Raw genomic sequence first — 20,281 nt, forward strand, 5'->3', positions numbered from 1 at the left:
ACAGATTCTTAAGATAGCTGTAATAGAATGTACAAGATTTAAGCAGAAAAGTTGGTGAATTAAAAGGGCTGTTAACTGTCAAACTTGTAGGAATTCAGCACTCTGCATCAGTGAGCACTCTTTACAGGAAACGCAAAGACACAATGCTACAATTACCGAATTTGAAATGATATGCTGTTCTGTTAGCAAGGCTATAGATGTGGTCTACTTTGTGTATTTGTTACAAATAGTTCATTATCAAAAGTTATAAGATTAAAACTAATAAGTGTCCTGAAAAATACTTCAAGAATTGTGCAAGTGAATCTACACAGAAAAGGGAACTATTATTGTATGTATATATGTATCAAAGGAACTTCAACAGGTAATAATTTCCTCTTGGCTTATAGAAAATATGGAAGACCTTTTAAGTCAACTTCATATCCAATCAAAATGCACAACTGTTCTAAATGCCTTTAATTAAGCTTCTGAACTGCAGGTATTAAATCAAATCAACTGATTAACTTATTAATCTATTAAAATTTCACCCTAAGAGGCCACATGATATGGTCAGGTGAATGTAAAAATGATTAACCAGATATTCACAGGCAAATACAAACATATGATCATGAGACTAAATTTTTGTTTAAAAATTTGTTTGATAATAGATGCAGAATTAATGACATTCATGTCACAAAAAGAGTCATTAATGAAAACACCAATAAGATTGGCAGTTGTACACTGCAGACAGTAACCTGAAAATGGAAATGAAGTATTTGACTCCCGTGTTTGTAATTATTATCCCCAGTGAAGAAACTAAAAGGTAGGGTTACTTAATTACATGGATAATATGTGGCACAAATAAACCACCAGAAACATTTGGTGATCAAAATAAAATGAAGCTTTTAAAGCAAGTGTAAGAAGCTATAGGAAGGTACACATGAAGTGCACAGTAGCAGCATAATTTTAGGAATTATCGAATAATGAAGTTATCTATTAAAATCAATCTGGAAAGTTGTTAATGATAATGTGGTCAGAAATAAAGTGAGGCACATTAAGTTCACTATAAAAAGTGATGCAAGGACTGTTGAGAATCTCATACATACTGCTGGCATATTTAACAAACATTACACAAATAAAGCTTAAAATTTAAATAAACAGAATTTAATTTTAAAAAATAGAACATCACATGTTACTGATGGTTTCCCAAATGTAATCATTAAACAAAATTTGAGAGAAATAAACTTTCAGATAATTGATGTAATCAATCTGCTCTTCAGTATAGAAATATTAACCAACAAATCTTAAACACACTATAGCAAACACATTTCAGAAGAAGGATGAGATACAAAACAAACAAATCTACCATTGAGCTTTTCTAAAATAATTGAAAGTGTTATGGAAGAAATGTTATCACATCTAGCTTTTTAAATAAAAAGGCATTGTTTCTTAATGATAAAAAAGGTTCCAGTAAAAAACTTAAATAGTTGTGTTTTCCTTCTTGAAGTATGTTCTGAATGATATAGACCAAGATTAATAACATTGTTGCTGTTTCTAGACCTACCAAAGCTTTCAATGTGGATAATCATGATATGTTGCTTAGAGAGTTATGGAAAAAGGTATCTCAGGAGTTGTATATTACTGGCAGAAAAGAGACAGTAGAAATACGTCATGAAAATAAAAGTTTTTTGTCATTATGTATTAAACAGTGTACTTTGAGGATTTGCATTAAGCCTTCTGTTATTCTTGATAAATGATTTAAAACACCACTTGATAGCAGCCAGAGAAAGCATTGTTTCGTAGATGATATTAACATGACATAATGAATCAAATTTACAGAAGAAGGTCCATGATGTAACTGGTGATAAAATGGTATTATGAGCCTTATACACACAAAAACAAAAGTTAGAAGCAATACAATGATACAATTAGCTGCCTGTAGCACTGAAAATGTCTCTTACACAGTGTGTGTTACATTTTGTTTACCTTCTGTGTTTTGTATATCTCTTTAGAAGGGACTTTCCTATACCAGTGTGGAAAATTATCAAACAACCCATGTGATGTGTAAAGTTCCAATGTTGCACTGCACATATGTCACAGAACTATGCCAAATGTTTAAACTTTTGGAGCAATGGTGGCACACTCCATTCCCCAGCTCATGGACTACAAGTCTGCCAAACCCGTACCAAACTGAGATAGGCCATGTTCATTGAGGTGCTCACCATATGGCATGGCTCAGGGTGGAAACATAATTATTTGAGTACTATACTCAGTGACCTTCATTACCTACATTTACAACGTTTTATATACAGCTTCTTTGGCATCTATCTACATCTACATCTACATCCATACTCCACAATCCACCTGATGGTGTGTGGCAGTGGGTACTTTGAGTATCTCTATCAGTTCTCCCTTCTATTCCAGTCTCATATTGTTCATGGAAAGAAAGATTGTCGGTATGCCTCTTTGTGGGCTCTAATCTCTCTGATTTTATCCTCATGGTCTCTTCACAAGATATACATAGGAGGGAGCAATATACTGCTTGACTCCTCGGTGAAGGTATGTTCTCGAAACTTCAACAAAAGCCCGTACCGAGCTACTGAGTGTCTCTCCTGCAGAGTCTTCCACTGGAGTTTGTCCATCATCTCCTTAATGCTTTCGCAATTACTAGATGATCCTGTAACAATGTGCGCTGCTCTCCGTTGGATCTTCTCTATCTTTTCTATCAACGCTATCTGGTACGGATCCCACACTGATGAGCAATATTCATGCAGTGGGTGAACAAATGTACTGTAACATGCTTCCTTTGTTTTTGGATTGCATCTCCTTAGAATTCTTCCAATGAATCTCAGTCTGGCATCTGCTTTACCGATGATCAACTTTATATGATCATTCCATTTTAAATCACTCCTAATGCCTACTCCCAGATAGTTTATGGAATTAACTGCTTCCAGTTGCTGAGCTGATATATTGTAGCTAAATGATAAACAATCTTTCTTTCTATGTATTCACAGCACATTACACTTATCTACATTGAGATTCAATTGCCATTCTCTGCACCATGCGTCAATTCGTTGCAGATCCTCCTGCATTTCAATACAACCTCTCGATATACAACCTCTCGATATACTACAGCATCATCCGTAAAAAGCCTCAGTGAACTTCCAATGTTATCCACAAGGTCATTTATGTATATCGCGAATAGCAACAGTCCTACGGCACACCCCTGCGGCACACCTGAAATCACTCTTACTTCGGAAGACTTCTTTCCATTGAGAATGACATGCTGCATTCTGTTATCTAGGAACTCTTCAATCCAATCACACAATTGGTCTGATAGTCCATATGTTCTTACTTTGTTCATTAAATGACTGTGGGGAACTGTATCGAACACCTTGCGGAAGTCAAGAAACACGGCATCTACCTGGGAACCTATGTCTATGGCCCTCTCAGTCTTGTGGATGAATAGTGTGAGCTGGGTTTCACATGATCGTCTTTTTTGAAACCCATGCTGATTCCTACAGAGTAGATTTCTAGTCTACAGAAAAGTCATTCTACTCGAACATAATACGTGTTCCAAAATTCTACAACTGATCAACTTTAGAGATATAGGTCTATAGTTCTGCACATCTGTTCAATGTACCTTCTTGAAAATGGGGATGACTTGTGCCCTTTTGCAATCCTTTGGAACACTACGCTCTTCTAGAGACCTACGGTACACTGCTGCAAAGAAGGGAGCAAGTTCCTTCATGTACTCTGTGTAAAATCAATCTGGTATCCCATCAGGTCCAGGGCTTTTCCTCTTTTGAGTGATTTTAATTGTTTTTCTATCCCTCTGTCATCTATTTCAATATCTACCATTTAGTCATCTGTGTGACAATCTAGAGAAGGAACTACAGTGCAGTCTTCCTCTTTATTAAGGTGCTCACCATATGGCATGGCTCAGGGTAGAAATGTAATTATTTGACTACCGTATACTCAGTGACCTTTATTACCTACATTGGCTCTGAGCACTATGGGACTTAACATCTATGGTCATCAGTCCCCTAGAACTTAGAACTACCTAAACCTAACTAACCTAAGGACAACACACAACACCCAGCCATCATGAGGCAGAGAAAATCCCTGACCCCGCCGGGAATCGAACCCGGGAACCCGGGCGCGGGAAGCGAGAACGCTACCTCACGACCACGAGATGCGGGCACCTACATTGACAACACAGAAAATATATTACATTGAATCCTCTGGGGAGAAAACTATTTCTGGTTTATCAGTATGAGGTAAGAGAGTATTTATACACAGCATGAAGAGAAGAGGACTAAGTATCAATCTCAGTCATCAATCAATCTTGCCTTTCCTTCTTGTCCCGTACGGTAAGTCTCCCCAGACGCAGGGCACTGGCTGACTTTTCCAAAATCCATCCCCTTTTCCTAGACCTCTCCAGTCCTTTTCCTTCACCCTTCTTCCTTCTCCTTCAACCCTTCTGCCTGAAGAAGGAGCCACTAGCTCTGAAAGCTTGCCAATCACAGCAGTCTTTTATGTATGTGTTCTGCTGCCACTTGGTGAGTAGATTTTTAATCCATAAATTAAATAATTTTATCAATAACTGATTGTTTTTATTGTTATATTAGTACACCAAAATAAATTTGTTACCAGTGATTTATCATGAAACCTGAAGTAAATGGTTAAAACTATCTTTCTATTTCTAGTAAATAAAATAGAAAGGTTGGTAAAGGGAAGTTGTGGTAGAACATAAATGACTCAGAGGTAAAGATAACAACTCAATGAAAAGTAGATATGTTAAGCTTTTGGATGAATCCTTTTCTGAGCTTTAAATCCCCCCTGCCCCCCCCCCCCCTCTCTCTCTCTCTCTCTCTCTCTCTCTCTCTCTCTCTCTATCTTGTGTGGCTACGTTGCGCAGCCATAAAATAAACCCTATACCCTTCATCACTGTCTTTCGTCTTTTCCCAACCTACTATATTTCCCAGATTGTGCAGGTAGGAACAATATATCTCACAAATTTTCTGGTATTGCAACCCTACTAGATACACTTTCATTAGTCCTTATCTTGCAAGTCCCTCTGACCTTACTCACATACCACTTCTCAAGTTACCATCCATTCCATCTCAACAGCTCTCTGCCCCCATTTTAGTTGGATATATAGGTCTGTGTTTTCTTCATCCACACTTTTTACCATGGTTCCTCTGTATCCTACAACCAACGTAGCCCTCATCATCACCATTTCCATTCCATTAATGTCACTCCACACCACATTTTCTATTATTGTATAAATTTTGCCATATGAGTCTTTTTCATTCTGCACTATTAGTATTTTGTAACTATTTCTATACACACATTTTATACTCTCATCCTCTGCCAGTTTTTTTGCTTGTGTTTCATTTTCTCTTGTATATACAAATAACATTTTTTTCACTGTTTCCATACAGTTACTTCTCTTACCTTTTGTTTTGCTAATCCTTCTTACTACCTAACAGTAAGTATTTTCACTTCATAAGTATAACTGCAGATATACAGTATTATTTGGAGGCATTAACTTTTCATTGTTATCAAATTTTCTCCAATTGACTGTTTATATCTTATTTATTTATGTATGTCTGAATTTTATCTCCTTGTATTTGGTTCCCCTCTGATTATTCCAATTTTTTCTTCTCTCTATGTCTGAGCAAACAAAAACCCTTTCTAAGTCAGAAGAAAGGAAGACTATGCTTTAATGTCCTAGCAGCAACAAGGTCATTTAAGTCAGAGCACAAGCATAGAATCAGAAAAGTTGATGAAGAAAACTGGCCTATTTTTTTCTTCAAAGCAATCATCTTGTCATTTGTGTTAAGCAATTTTGAGAAACCACAGACATCCTAAAACTGCAGAACAGAAGGAGAATTTGAGCCCAACTTCTCTTGAATGTGAGTCCAGTATCTTAACCACAGCACCACCTTGTTCAGTCACAAACCTGAATATATATATATATATATATTATTCATCTACCTGCATCAGTTTAGAGTATTTTTCCTGTCCTTTTCCAGAACTATATCCCTACACTATTACTGAAACTGTACATCAACAATAAAATCTTACCAGTGCCCTGGCTATTTGAATTCCTATTTAAGTGTATCATCCTACCTTCAACAAGCCAGTTATTTGATTATAATTTGGCAAGCCCAATTCCTTGCATCTCTGCTTCCAGAAAGAAAGATTACCAAGGCAGTATCCCTAAGCAGTTGGTTTCATCTATAAGATATTACATTTCTGTCACCATAAATTCCTACACCCCATGTCCCAGACTTGCATACTGAACCCACCTACTGACCTACTACGCTTTTCTTGTCACTCAATCTCCCGCCCCCCTCCCCAATAAAAAATAAGTAGATAAAATTAAAAACGAAATAAAATAAAATAAAATAAAACACTCCTGGCATCCCTAAATGACTCCCAGGTCCTTACTGACATATTTCACCAGTCAGTTTCAGTTCTGCCCAGATTCCTACATTCAAACTGAATCATGATGAAGAAGTTAAAGGTCTACTCTCCTCCATCTATTTCCTACTTTCTTATACACTTCTCTGAGCAAAGCCAACCAATGCCAACATCAAAAGCTTCACAACAAAATTAATACACTGCATTGAACTATGACTCCACCACAAAACCACTTTAAGGAACTCATCACATCCAAAACTGTATCACATTTGTCACTGATATAATTTCCAATGACAACATCCCAACCAGTGAAAGTGCACCAATTTACATTCTTGAGCTGTTTTCAGCAACATCATTTCCCACCACTGTCTTGTTGAACCCAGTTACTACCTAGCATAATGCCTGTGACAGTTGTCTAAAATGTTCACCAAGAACCCTTGTACCAGCAATTCTAATCCAATAGTCCATCAACATTTGCTCAGATACTCTGGCCCAATTGAGAATCAAACAACCTCAGCCACCCACTGTCTAAAATGTTCCTCAAATGTAGCAGTTAAGGTATAAAAGGTGCTCCATTCTTAGACTACCTTCTTGCCAGAGACAATATCATCTCCTCAAACATTAATAATCCCCTATGCTCACAGCCTAGTTGTCTTTGAACTCTATGTTTCCCAACAGTATGCCAACTACAAAAGTACAGCCTTATTATTTGTGCAAAAGAATAATAACATAACACCAACAGTGACCTCTAATATGAAGGAAATATGCTCAAACATCATAATGGGACAGTAATGAACCCTTATATGCATAACACATTCAGCTACAAATTAAAGGAATTCTACCTAATACAAACTGATAATGTTTTCATGATATGGATCCAGTTCCAGCACGTGATATGGATCCAATTCGAACACATTTACCATCTGCCTATGCGACTTAAACACTCTCTCACCCATCCTTTCCGGCTCTTCCTCTTCAGCAAACCAGAAGAAACTCTTTTCATATCAAACCTACCAAACACCATTTCTACTTTGATATCTCATACCACTTTCACACCAGAAAGGTTCTCTGTTAAAGAATTACCAAGTGTGAATAAGGTGTTTGCCATGATGATCAGTTCCTCACTAGGTTTCTTGTAAACTGTAACAGACTATCACCCAAATGTTAACCCAAATAAATATCTCATGGGATATCATCACATGTTCCTGATACTCCTCCAATACACTCTAACTGTTCAAAAATGAGCATCACCCCATTGTACTATGAAATTTGGAATACATAAAACCAGAGTCCTCTCTATCCCTCATACAGTATAATTCTGCTACTGAAATACATCTGAATTGCGCTCGTCATTCTTCAAAGTATTCTGTTTCCAAATACTTGAAATACAATAGACTTGTCCCATGCAACAACCTAATGCTTTGTATTCAGTTTCTGTCAGTGTGATACCACACCCCTAAAGTAGCAATGTCAACAGATGATGTAATGATATAATTTATCAGCTTTGCTGCTTATACTTACTAGTTTTTAATGAAGGCATTAGTGTCCACAAATATTCATGTTATGTACAATACTATTTTCCCAGTAGTCATCTTCTGTACTGTCCCCCGCCCCCTCCCAATTATACTATATGAATGTTATTTACTTGGTCATGCGTCATGCTTTCCCCTTCTGTTTCCCCTTCTTCTACCCCTTCATTTCCCCTTCTCCTTCTTCTTCTGCCAGGGATGGCAGTGTGTCCCTGGACCAGACCCATCCTAACCTTTGTCCCTCCAAACTCACCTCTCTTGCTCTGACCACAAAGACAAATCATCCCAGTTCGACTGCAGTACCAGAAGAATAAATATTGTGTGTATGAAGAATACACGTGCATACTGTGCTCTGAAGAAGAATGAAAGTTGGAAGACTATCCAAAGAGCTCAGTGTTTGTTATTATGTGCCTATTCATCACTCAGTTCATCCCTTATATGGTAAATTTATTTCAAAATTGTGAATTCTCTAATGTAGATTTTAAGATGACAAAAGAAACATATTTTGTGTGTGCTCATTTTGATAATTATATACTTATTAAATGTCTCTCTACTCAAAGTAGTACCTTAATACTAATGACGTATGGTGAAAGGAGCACAATTTAAACTTGCTCTAGTTTGTTACTCACTGAATGAATACTTTGGTAGAGAATTATTAGACCAGTAAACTGTTCATCACTGCTTACCCTGTAGACTTCTTCTTTTCAGCGGTAAATAAAAAAATCATTCATCCATACGGGAAACACTGTTTTCCTTTTCCATGTTGCACTTATTCTTTGTTTTCCATCTACAGCTGAAAATTATTTTGTGCCTGTTTCTCCCACTACATACCCAACTGAATCTGTGAAATAATCCTTACTTTCTGATGTGGCCATTTGCTCAATTAAGCTCACTCCAATCATAGCCACATCTGCTACTTTGAGTAAGCTCCCCTTTGGGTGTTTCTAGGACTTATGGTATTTCATTCCTTTGTCTTGATGATGCATTTACCTCTGCAGCAGCACATACAGTTGCCTTATCTACTGGTTCAGATGCTGTTGTTTCTGCTGATATTGTCACTTGTTTGTTTTGCTCTTCTGACCCTTTTCTGTGTTGTACTTTCTCTACCCCTTCTGGTGCTGCTAATCATGATTTTTCTGTAGTGGAATCAATTTCACTTGTTTGAAATGAAATTATGGCTGAGGACACTGATATCTGTGTGGCTTCTGGTTTTAAATGGAATTTTCACTGATTACTTTTAGTTTTTCTTTACACATATACCTTTTTCCTTTCCTACATCTATTAAACCAATGCTTTGTAAAATTATCTCTCACCAAAGATCTTACAAGTACAATTATTGCATCTGGCATACTACTGCATACTGTCTTGATTTTCTTGTTAATTTTAATTATCTCTGCATTTACAGATGAATTTTGCATTAGATAATATCTTTGTGTTATGTCTACCAACAATAAGTTCACATCTGGGTTCCCTGCAGTGTATCTTTTAGATTTAGTTGCATAAAGGACTGAGTGAAATTTTATAGCCCTTTAGTATTTCATTTAATTTAATTCATGGTTTTGATGTTCCACTTTGGCAGTCTTGTTTCACATATTGGGAGCAACACCTTTACCATGGCTGTCTAAAAGTATGATTACTTCTCTCTCTTGGATCATGTTTTCACATCTGTACTTAAAATTTCTTTTTTCTTAGTCACTGGTATTTTGCAGACAACCAATCCCCTTCTTCTTTCATGATGCTCTCATCTCATTTGTTTTCTTCAAATATATCAAATAAAAACATTTCAGCTACTCCTCAGAAGTCATGGTGACCCAAAAATCATAGTTTTTGTCTTGCCTTCATTATGGCAGAAAGGTTTTTTACCAAAAATTGAAAGAAGAATGAATGATGATATGCTTGTGTGCATCAAAACACATGAAAAAAGACCAATTTTAGTAATAAAAATTTTACAGAGTTGTAAAAACAAAATTTAATTATGATCTGTATCCATATTTGTGGCTGTATTTGCTTTAATGTATGTCTTTGGCAACTCGTTACGTAAACTGCAATCAATCTAATTTTGCCACAATAATGTTACTTTTGGGAACTACATTATGTTACTCCTATATGTAATATGTATGCAAATGCCTGTGATTACCTAAAATAAGAAGAGATAAGATATTTCTTGTCTCGTAATTTGTTCCAAATTAAGGGTTTTGGGACAACAGTCAAAAACATCTTTTATTCAACAAATTAGATTCATCTACCACCTCCTCCACCTAGTTTCCACTGCACACCTTGCATCCCATCCCTCTCCCCTCTCTTCTTCATCCCCTCCTCCTCCTCCTTCCTTCCTTCCCTCCTTCTCCCTTCTTTCCTCCCCCCCCCCCCCCCTCCTCTCTCTCTCTCCCTCTCTCTCTCTCTTTGTGTGTGTGTGTGTGTGTGTGTGTGTGTGTGTGTGTGTGTGTGTGTGAGAGAGAGAGAGAGAGAGAGAGAGAGAGAGAGAGAGAGAGAGAGTGAATGTTTACAAATTAAAACAAGCAAAACTACACTGTCAAAAGATGAACAGGTAGAGATAGGAATCAGAGCAGTATTTTATATTATGCAGATGTAGGAAAGGAAATTTTGACAGTTGCTATTCAGATCATAATAAAGAACTACATTTAAGAAACATTAATTTTCTACAATAAATACAATACAAATTACAAGTATTAGTAACACTTGCTATTTCAGAGGTAATGGAAGTAGCTGAAATTCTAAGAGAGTATAAGACTTGGGCTAAAGAAAAGTGCTGAGAGAGTGATAGGTAAAGAAAAACAGAGGATATCGAAAGACTAAAGTAATTAATATAATCAGAGTATCAGGAAATCTGCAGAAATTTGAAAGAAAGGAAAAATTATATACAATTTTGAATAAGAACACTCTCACTTATTAAACCATGAAATTGAATTTAAAGACTCACAAAAGCAAATATGGTTTTTGATAAACAGTTCTTTCTTTTAAATCAAAAGGCATCGAACAAGAACAGGTAACGGAAGAGCGAAGCATGCAGGAAAGAGGAAATGTCACTGACAACCTTGAATTGAGACAGAATCAGATCATAAGGCAGGAAAACAAGAGGAGTTTTCCCTGAGACCTCTTTGCTGATGACACAGCAACAGTTAAATAAGGCTAAATAATACACAATAGACTTCAATGAAGATGTTATTGGAAACTGACAGAATAAGTACAATACACTGATGCCTTAACATTTCTTCTTGTATTTTTCATCATACGCAATGATACACCTGTTTTCAAATACATGTTACTGACAGTGGAAATAATGTGAGCTTATAGGCACACTAACCTCTTTGATGATGACACAGCAGCAGTTAAATAAGACCAAATAATACAAAATGAACTACAATGAAATTGTTATTCGGAGCTGACAGAACAATCAAAATACATTAATGACTTCACATTTTGTCATGCATCTTACATTATATGCTATGATATGTCAGTTTTCAAATGTATGTGACTGACAGTGGAAATAATGTGAGCTTATAGACACAGATACCTTTAAAAATGCAGTCAAATTTTGCCATCCATGATGTCAGGACTGTTTCTTTACTGAGGCCATCAATCTCAGGTAAAGATCTGTAAAAGCAGAAACATTAACTTTAATAAGTTGCTCGTCAATCAGTTATCTAGGAACAATTACAGAGATAGCAGGCACTGTTTGTTTAGAGAAAGAAGGGTTGTTATTTCATAATCAGTGTCAAGCTGTATATGAAAACATTATTCAATTTCTGTGTAGGTCAACATTTTCAAATTGCATTTCTAGTACTTTGGCTGACAGACGTAACTCATTATATCATCTAGTTGTTTAATGTGTTTATAATATTTGATCAAATATATAAGAAATATATGATAACCTAATCTTTCTCATCACATTAATTCCTTATATTATTTTTGGGTTTGCATCTGGATTATACAGTTATCATGTCAAAATACTTCAGGAATCCACCTTCCCCATCTTCAGGTGAGAATTGTTTGCTGAATCTCAGGAGAATTAATTCCTACCATGAATAGCACCAGTTTTATACACACTGAAGAAACAAAACACCTGTGAGAGAAATTGCTGCTACTACTCCATAATGCAAAGTGAATTCTTTATTCTTTCTTTATTTGTTCATAGATTATTTCTTACAATGGTATTGGACACTTCATGTTTACATAAATCTTGCATATAGATAGCTGAAAAATACAGTGATAAACAGGGCAAGTCAGGAGGAAAGGTGCATGCACTGAGGAGAGATAGTACTAGTGATTCTGAACAAAAGAACTTCATATGAACATTTGCCCTATTCTGAATGGTTTCTGAGATAGAACACATTTTATATTACTCTTGTATGTTTTCCTTCAATAACTCTAAAAACACACCCTCCAGTGAAAACGCATCACAGTACAAAATTAAACTATATTAAATTTCCTCAAAAAAAAAAGGTCCTATTCATTTTTTCTCTAGACCTAATGGTTCTTGCGAAGAGAGTACTAGAATGTTGAAAAACTCGCTCAACGCACATGAGCTGTAGCTTAAATAGTTTTTGTAGGCCAATTTGAGGTAGTTTCCCAACTCGATAGACCACAAGTGTCCTCTATCAAACTGTTCATCTCAACTAGCTCTACACTACTGTGGTACATTGTAAACAGTGACAATGTTTGATAGTACAGAAGATAAATAACAATGGATATTAAATGTGTCCTATCTCAGAAACCATTCGGAATAGGGCATATTTCCATATGAAGTTTTTTGTTCAGAAGCACTAATACTATCACCCCTCAAAGCATGTACCTTTCCTCCTGACTCACCTTGTACATCAATTTATGTATGATTGCATTTACAGGCTGTCTGTTACATGTATTGGCTAGTTACAAAAAGATATTAGATATACATATATTTTATATAATTTTCACAGAAAATGTTATTAAAAGTACATTATAAAAAATGCACACTGAAACACTAATCAACTTTTTATTTCAAGACATTCTTTAACACTGTAAGGGCAAATATTGATCAGATGTCTTTTTAATTTTCTTTTAAAAAGAGACATACTGTCTATCATCTTTGGACATTGTGGGAAACTATTGTACAGTATACGCCCACAATTTACAGGTTCATTGTTTGTTAATTTTAGCCTACTTCCTTCTATATGATAGTCATTTTTTTATTCTTGTATTATGTTCATAACATTGTCAATTTAGCAATGCAGTGCAGTTAGATATATATGATGCTACTGTTATATATGATGCTACTGTTTAAATTTTTAGCTCCCTGAATTTATTTCTGCAGGATTCTCTAGGTGATACTTTTGCAATACCTCGTACGGCTCTCTTTTGTAATCTTAATACCCTTTGTGTGAGGGCATTTGCAGCATTTCCCCAAGCCAGGATGCCATATGAGAGGTTTGAATGGACTAGTCCACAGTACATTGTTTGCAGATTGTGTCTATTTATTGACTTTGACATATTATAATGGAAATATGCTTGAACCTATTTTGCTGCACATGTTATTTATGTGATTCTCCTGCCATATACCTGCCCACTGTTACACCTAGAAATTTATACATGTCTGTCTCCTTTAGTTCTAGGTCTCCAATCCTGACTGTGATGTTGTCCAAAGTATGTTTTTTTGTTTGCATGTATCTGCATATATTTTGTTTTGTTTCCATTTATAAAGAGATTGTTATCCCTGAAATAATTGTTTCCACTTTTCATATTTAGCGAATCCACCTCTTGCAGGTCATCTGTTGTAGAACTGATAACAGCAAATGAAATGTCATCTGCATACATGACTACACTATCAGATACTGATTTGGTTGTATCATTGACATACAAAATGAAAAATAGTGGACCAAGAACAGATCCCCAAAGAACACCATATTTCAAAATTTCAAAATTTGAAAAGACACTTGCAATATTATTTTTCACTTTTTGCTTTATTTCTACACACCGCTTTCTATTTTCCAAAAACCATTTAATGATGACAACTGCTTTCCCCCTTATACCATAACAATGAAGTTTTCCTAACAGGATGTCATGATGTACACAATCAAATGCTTTAGATAGGTCCAGGAACATACCACAGAATTTCTTCTGTTCATCAAGTGCTTTAGTTACAAGTGTCATGAATTAAGCTATTACTGTTTTAGTAGATTTGCCCTTTCTGAATCCATGTAGTTCATCATTGAGAATACTGCATGTTTGTACAAAATTTAATAATCTGTCTTTTATTATGGTTTCTATTATTTTAGAGAGTACTGATGTAATAGTTATAGATCTGTAATTTCCTGGGTCTTTTTTGCAGTCTCCTTTGTGTATAGGGATTACTTTACTCTTTTTCAGGCACATTGGGAACTATTCCGTTTTCTATAGATAAGTTTATCAGACTGGCTAATGCCTTTACTACCCATTGTAAACAGCATTTAATTATTTTAGAGGATATACTATCAAGTCCCTCAGTGTTTTTTTGTTTTTAGACTGGGTATTATTTTCACAATTTCTGATTCATTAGTTGCGGTCAAGAATAAGCATTTTGTCTCATATGGAATGTTTATTGTGTTTATTTTGGAAGTATTATTTTAAGTTATTAATTTGTCCACAACTTCAATATAATGTTTGTTTAAGGTATTGCTGACATTCTGTGCATCCCTGAGTTCCCTACCATTTACCTCAAGTGTTATGTTATCAGTGTATTCCACACCTACACATTTTCTCTTTTCATTTATGAGAGACCATATGGTCTTAGTGATATTTGTTGAGGTTGCTTTCTTGTTTTCATAAGATGTCGATTTAGTCTTTTTTATCAGTTTAGTGTATGTTTCCTTCTTTTTCCCTATGTGCATCCCTATTTTCTTGGGTTGGCCTTAACCAACAAATTTCATACAGGCTTTTTACCTCTTCCCTCTTCCTTTTTACCTCTACTGTGACCCAGTTTTTATTTTTCTTCTTATTAATTTCTCTACATACTACTGGACATGCAACATCTATGTAATGGCTTAATATTTTGCAGAATGATTCCCATCCTTTATTTAGGTTTTCTGTAAAGTATACTTCACTAAGTCTTCAGTTTCCAGTAGCCTTTGTAGCCTATCTATGTTTGTTTGCTTAGTTTGTCTAAACTCTTTAAATATTTTTTCAGGCTTTCCTATGTTGCCTGCTAATTCAACTACTACCCCATAGTGGTCTGCAATGGTCATGTTTATGACCTTTACTGTCTGCTGGCTCTGTTTTACATTAGTGATCATGTGATCTATTAATGTTTCTGTTTTTTACACTATCTCATGGGACTGTCTATTGCTAAATAAAGTCCATAAGTTTTAAGCAGATCTTGAAAGCTCCTTGTTGTCTTTTCATGTGTTAATATTTAAGTCACCAGCTACAATTATATAAGAGAATTCCTTTATAACCTTATCTAACAGTACTTCTAACTCCTTTAGAAATCCATTTATCTCACTGTTTGGTAATCTGTAGATACCTATTATCACACATTTTCCCCATAATATGTTGGCTGTATTGCTGCAGCTTCAAACAGCATTTCTGTACACTTGTCTAGTAACCATGAAATGATACCCTCTATTTTACTGTGTACATAGTCTGCCACCCCTCTGCCTTATGTTCAGATCTGCAGAAATTAGCAAATTTTTAATATTCCTGTATGTTGAAAACATTAATTTCATTTCCTTTCAGATCATGTTCTGACATACTAAATATATGTAGTAACTCAGCAGCTACTAGTACTTCTATCTGTTCTAATTTATTAGATGCATACTATAAATTCTGCTGCAAGATTATTCTATTAGAAATAGGTGTTCTGATTTTCTATGGCACCTTTCTTTTTACCTGGTGGTACAAAAAATCTTGCTCCTTGAGATGCTTTTGCTTCTTTGTTCTTTCCCCTCTCCCGTATCTCACCTGCAGGATCTTTGTCACCGGTTCTTCTTCTGCAGGTGACGACACAGCTTCTTCTGGTAGTGATGACACTCCTTCTTCTGCTGGTGATGACACTGCCTCTTTTTCTGCTGGTGATGACACTGCTTTTCCCTCCTTTGCCGGGCAGAGTGATGTTTCCTCTTCTGTTCTTTCATCTTGTGGCTACTCTGAGTCTGTTACTGGATACAGTATTGTATTTCCTATTTCTTCCCTCACTGATAGTGGTATAGGTCTATGTACTTTTTTTGTGTGCTGCTAATTTTTTTCTAATAATTCTTTGCACAGAATTTATTTACCATAGTTGTTTCTGTGCAGGCCTTGCTTTGTGAAATGTTCTCTCATTGAGCTTGTTGCTTCAATAAATGTAACATTGAGGAAAATGCTATATATCTCCTGGAATATTCTGTGCCTGTTGACAATTTCTCTGTTTACACATGAAGCTTCCGTCATATCATGCCTGTGTGGAATGCTTACGACATATACTTCAGAATGTATAAGTTTTCCTAAAGATTCTCTTAGAGCCCGGGTTGCATTTACACTTTTGTTCTTATATACATTGTTTCCTCCCCAATAATAACACAGTTGGAACCTTTTGTCACTGTTCTTTCACAGTCTTTTAGTACCTCATTTAGAGGCATGCCAGGATAGGTAAAACCAGTTACTTTTTGTTTAGCTTGCATAGTGCCTGCTAAGCCTTTTCCATGGATAGTTGAAAATATGTAAACATCACCTTTCTTATTTTTCTCACTTGGCATAAGATTTCACAAATGTTTAGTATTTTGTTGCTTCCTCAAGGTACTTCTTGGAGACATGAAATAATTTTTCTTATTTCCCTGGTTGACTATATCTTCATTTTTATCTAGTGGATCACATCTGTTCATTGTTTTCAGTTCAAAAAGTTCTTCATTTTGTTTCATATGCGAGCTTTTTTTAGGCCTAAAAAACAGCTCATTTTCCACTTTTTGTTCTTGTTTGAGTTTATTTATCACTGTTTTCAGATTACTTATCTATTGTTTTGCACACAATTAGTCCTGTTCTAATGCAAAAACTACGTTTCCTTCATGTATGCTACCATGTTTTTGTAAATACGCCATTCGTGAACAGCAGGCATTTACACTACCATGCCTGTACAACATCCAGGTGGTGAAAGCTGGCAGAAACAATGAGCCCTTGCTGGCTGAGACAAAGACCTTTTTTTTTAATTTCAGATAATGGATATCTCTTGTCTCTATTTATGATATTATATGACTGCCTAATTTCAAGTAATTCCTGTGTGACAGTTCCAAGAATGAGATGCAAGAGCAACTATCTGTGTCTCATCAAAGTTCTTTCTGTGTTCTTCAGTGAAACAGTGCTCTGTCACCACAAAATTCTCAGGTAATTGTATGTGCTGATATTTCTCAGAACCCCTGTCATAAACAGTGTGAATCATCTTGCCAATAAACATTTTCCCACTTGGCAACAGATGTTGTAAGCAATAGACTTCATCAGTCCTAGAACATCTTTAACCAAGATAAGTAGATTTTTAATCTTTAGATATTGTATATTTCTAAAATTCTTCTTATCTTTGAGGATACACTAATGGCTAATGATAGGAAAGCAACTGAACAACAAATGTTTTCTACTGGTTTTGGCAAATGTCTAAACATAATGGATCTGTTTGTCAGTGCAGATATCCTGCTTGGGCACAAGCTTATCATGTTATAATTTTTGCATCAGGTTTTCCATGCCTGAACTGACATAAGCCCTCTATACCAACATCATCCCTGCGTTGGTATGATTGAAGACAACTCATGGCATTTAGATACTGGTCTGTATGAATTAGCTTTATATAAATACTGTGTCCCAGAGTCTAATAATTCTTCCCATAGAAAAACAAATCTACAAAAGAGTGCTTTCCAACCATCTTGACTTCCATTGTGAACTTGATGCTGGGGTGCAGGTAATTGAAAAGATCCCAGAAAAAACTGAGTGTGTATTGTCCACGTGGCCACACCATAAATGTATGATCAATGTACCTCCATAAACAGATGGGTTTAAAAAAGCCATTGTCAATAATCTGTCTTCAAAAACTTCCATAACAGAACTGGTGATAATGAGAGATAATGGACTACCCATTCCCACTCAGTTAGTTTCTTCAAAACACTTATCCTTAAACAATAAATAAGTAAATATCAGCACATAAAAGCAAAGTTTCATCAATTTACTATCCAGTTCTTCACTAATTACCATCAAGGCCTCTTCAAGAGGAGCCCAAATAAAAAAAAGACACACTACATGCAATGTCATTAGTGAACACAAATCATCAAGACATAAAGACTTCAAGCATTCCAAATCTTTGGATATAATATCTGGTTGTGTGAATGTGAAATGAATGCAGTTCCTTAGTAAGAAATAACAATAAAAGAAAAAGGAAAAGTTGCTGAGTGATTCAATTTTCTGATGAGAATTGGTAAAGAAGGTATTGTACCTAAATGTGTAATATATATTTTTACTTCATTAATATCAAACTGGAATATAATATTAATAAGCATGATAGTGTTGCTCCTGTTCTAACCTCATGTTGGGAAATGTGAGCACCATATTTCCTGTTCTATAGGTTTTAGTGAGCACTTGAAGACTTTGTATATTCATTCCTTATATTTGGATTGTGTGAGGTGGTGCATTGGCTACCACACTGGACTTGTATTTGGGAGGATGACAGTTCAAACCCACATCTAGCCATCCACATTTAGGTTTTCTGTGATTCGCCTAAATTGTTCCTGGCAAATGCTGGGATGGCACCTTTGAAAGGGTATGGTTGATTTCCTTCCCGAACCTTTATACAATCCGAGCTGTGCTCCCTCTCTAGCGAACTTGATGGCAACAGGATGTTGAACCCAAACTTCCTTCCTTTCTTTCACTTGTATTTGCTTGTGAATTTTCATACAATGTCCCTTTTTACCAATTTCCCTTGAGAAAAATGTTTTAATAATTTCAGCTGACAACACAAACACAAATTACTGAGGGTAGAAATGGAAAGGTAAAAACAATCTTTATTATAAGTGAAAGAAAAGAGTGATAATGACTTAATTGGTTTTGGATGTCTTTCTCATATCATGTTCAATGCTGTCCATATAAGTAAAGTGGTGAACCCAGTCATATAAATATCATAATTAGTCAAATCTACCAACATGCTTCGTGTGCTGAAGAAATAAACCAATCTCAGTGTTTACTGGGATGGAGTACAAGAAACTTTTTGGGTGTAGTGAAACCAGATGGTTAACTCTCTTATGACCTGTTAAGAGACTCATTGATACTTGTCAACCGTTAGGATTAATCCCTGTTCTTTTACAATCATCCTCTCGCGTGGAACGAATTTTTCAAAGAATATGCTCACCTGCATCACAATTCAGTTACATATTTTCTCTGGCAGTATTTTGTCCATTTCAAGGGGCAGTTTAATTATAATTAAAGTTGCAGACAAAATAAATATGTTGTTCAACAAGTTAGAATCCACAAACTCTTAAATATTTTTGACATTTACTGTGGAACAGCAATTGCAAGAATTGAAAAATGGAGGGCTACAGACATTACTTCAGTAAACAATATCCCTACAGCTTTACATGATACCTATATTGGAAAATTTCTGTGAATAGTCTGAAGCATTTTCCATGTTTTTGGTATAGAGTATAAGTGAGGATAATAAATTTTACTACAGACATTTTCAGTCACTGCTCTTATATAGACTTTAACAGCTAAACCAGTTTCAGCACTTATGCCATCCTTAATAGCCCTACACAACAAGAAACAATATACAAAATGACTACTGTCAACACAGCATTAACAAATTAAATTAACACTTAACTCAAATACATCTTGACACAGACATCAGCTAAGTATCACTTTCAATTTTTGTTGTGCAGTTAGGTGTTTATTTAATTCATTAGTGTAATGTTGATAAGTGTGTTTTTGCATATTGTTTCTTCTTTCATACAATTATTGAGAATGGCATAAATGTCAAAGCAATTTAGATAGTAAGCAATAAATGTGTGCATTGACATAACCAAAGTAGTCTTCAGTCAGTGGAGTAACCCTAAATACAACCATTAGCTGGATTTGTGTTCAAGAATTCTATAAGTTTTTATCTACTGTCATGAACTTCACTATGGATGAGAGGGAACTTTAATGAGTACTGTAGTGTGAGTAAATATTGTGAAGATGAACTTCTGGATGGGAATGAGAAATCAAATATTAGTTTCAGTGAAATATGGTGCAAAATGTTTATTCATTTTTACAATCAATGACTATGTCTTGACATGTCAGAAGTGTGGTCAAATACAAATATTCACTAGCTATTCCATGTTCTAATGCTTCTGTTGAAAGAGTAGTTTCAATAATAAACACTTCAGGGA

General features: G+C 35.5%; 1 protein-coding gene across 1 annotated transcript in view; it reads right to left on the reverse strand.

The window, feature by feature from the left end:
- The window catches only part of LOC126470456 (calcium-dependent secretion activator-like), a 1,485,604-nt gene that overhangs the window by 846,831 nt on the left and 618,492 nt on the right, over positions 1–20,281 (reverse strand). Inside the window, exon 6 of the mRNA XM_050098305.1 lies at positions 11,473–11,552. Coding sequence (XP_049954262.1) covers positions 11,473–11,552 — 80 coding nt within the window. The remainder of the gene's footprint in view (positions 1–11,472; positions 11,553–20,281) is intronic.

The sequence above is a fragment of the Schistocerca serialis genome, chromosome 3 (assembly GCF_023864345.2).
Source record: "Schistocerca serialis cubense isolate TAMUIC-IGC-003099 chromosome 3, iqSchSeri2.2, whole genome shotgun sequence".
NCBI lineage: Eukaryota > Metazoa > Arthropoda > Insecta > Orthoptera > Acrididae > Schistocerca > Schistocerca serialis.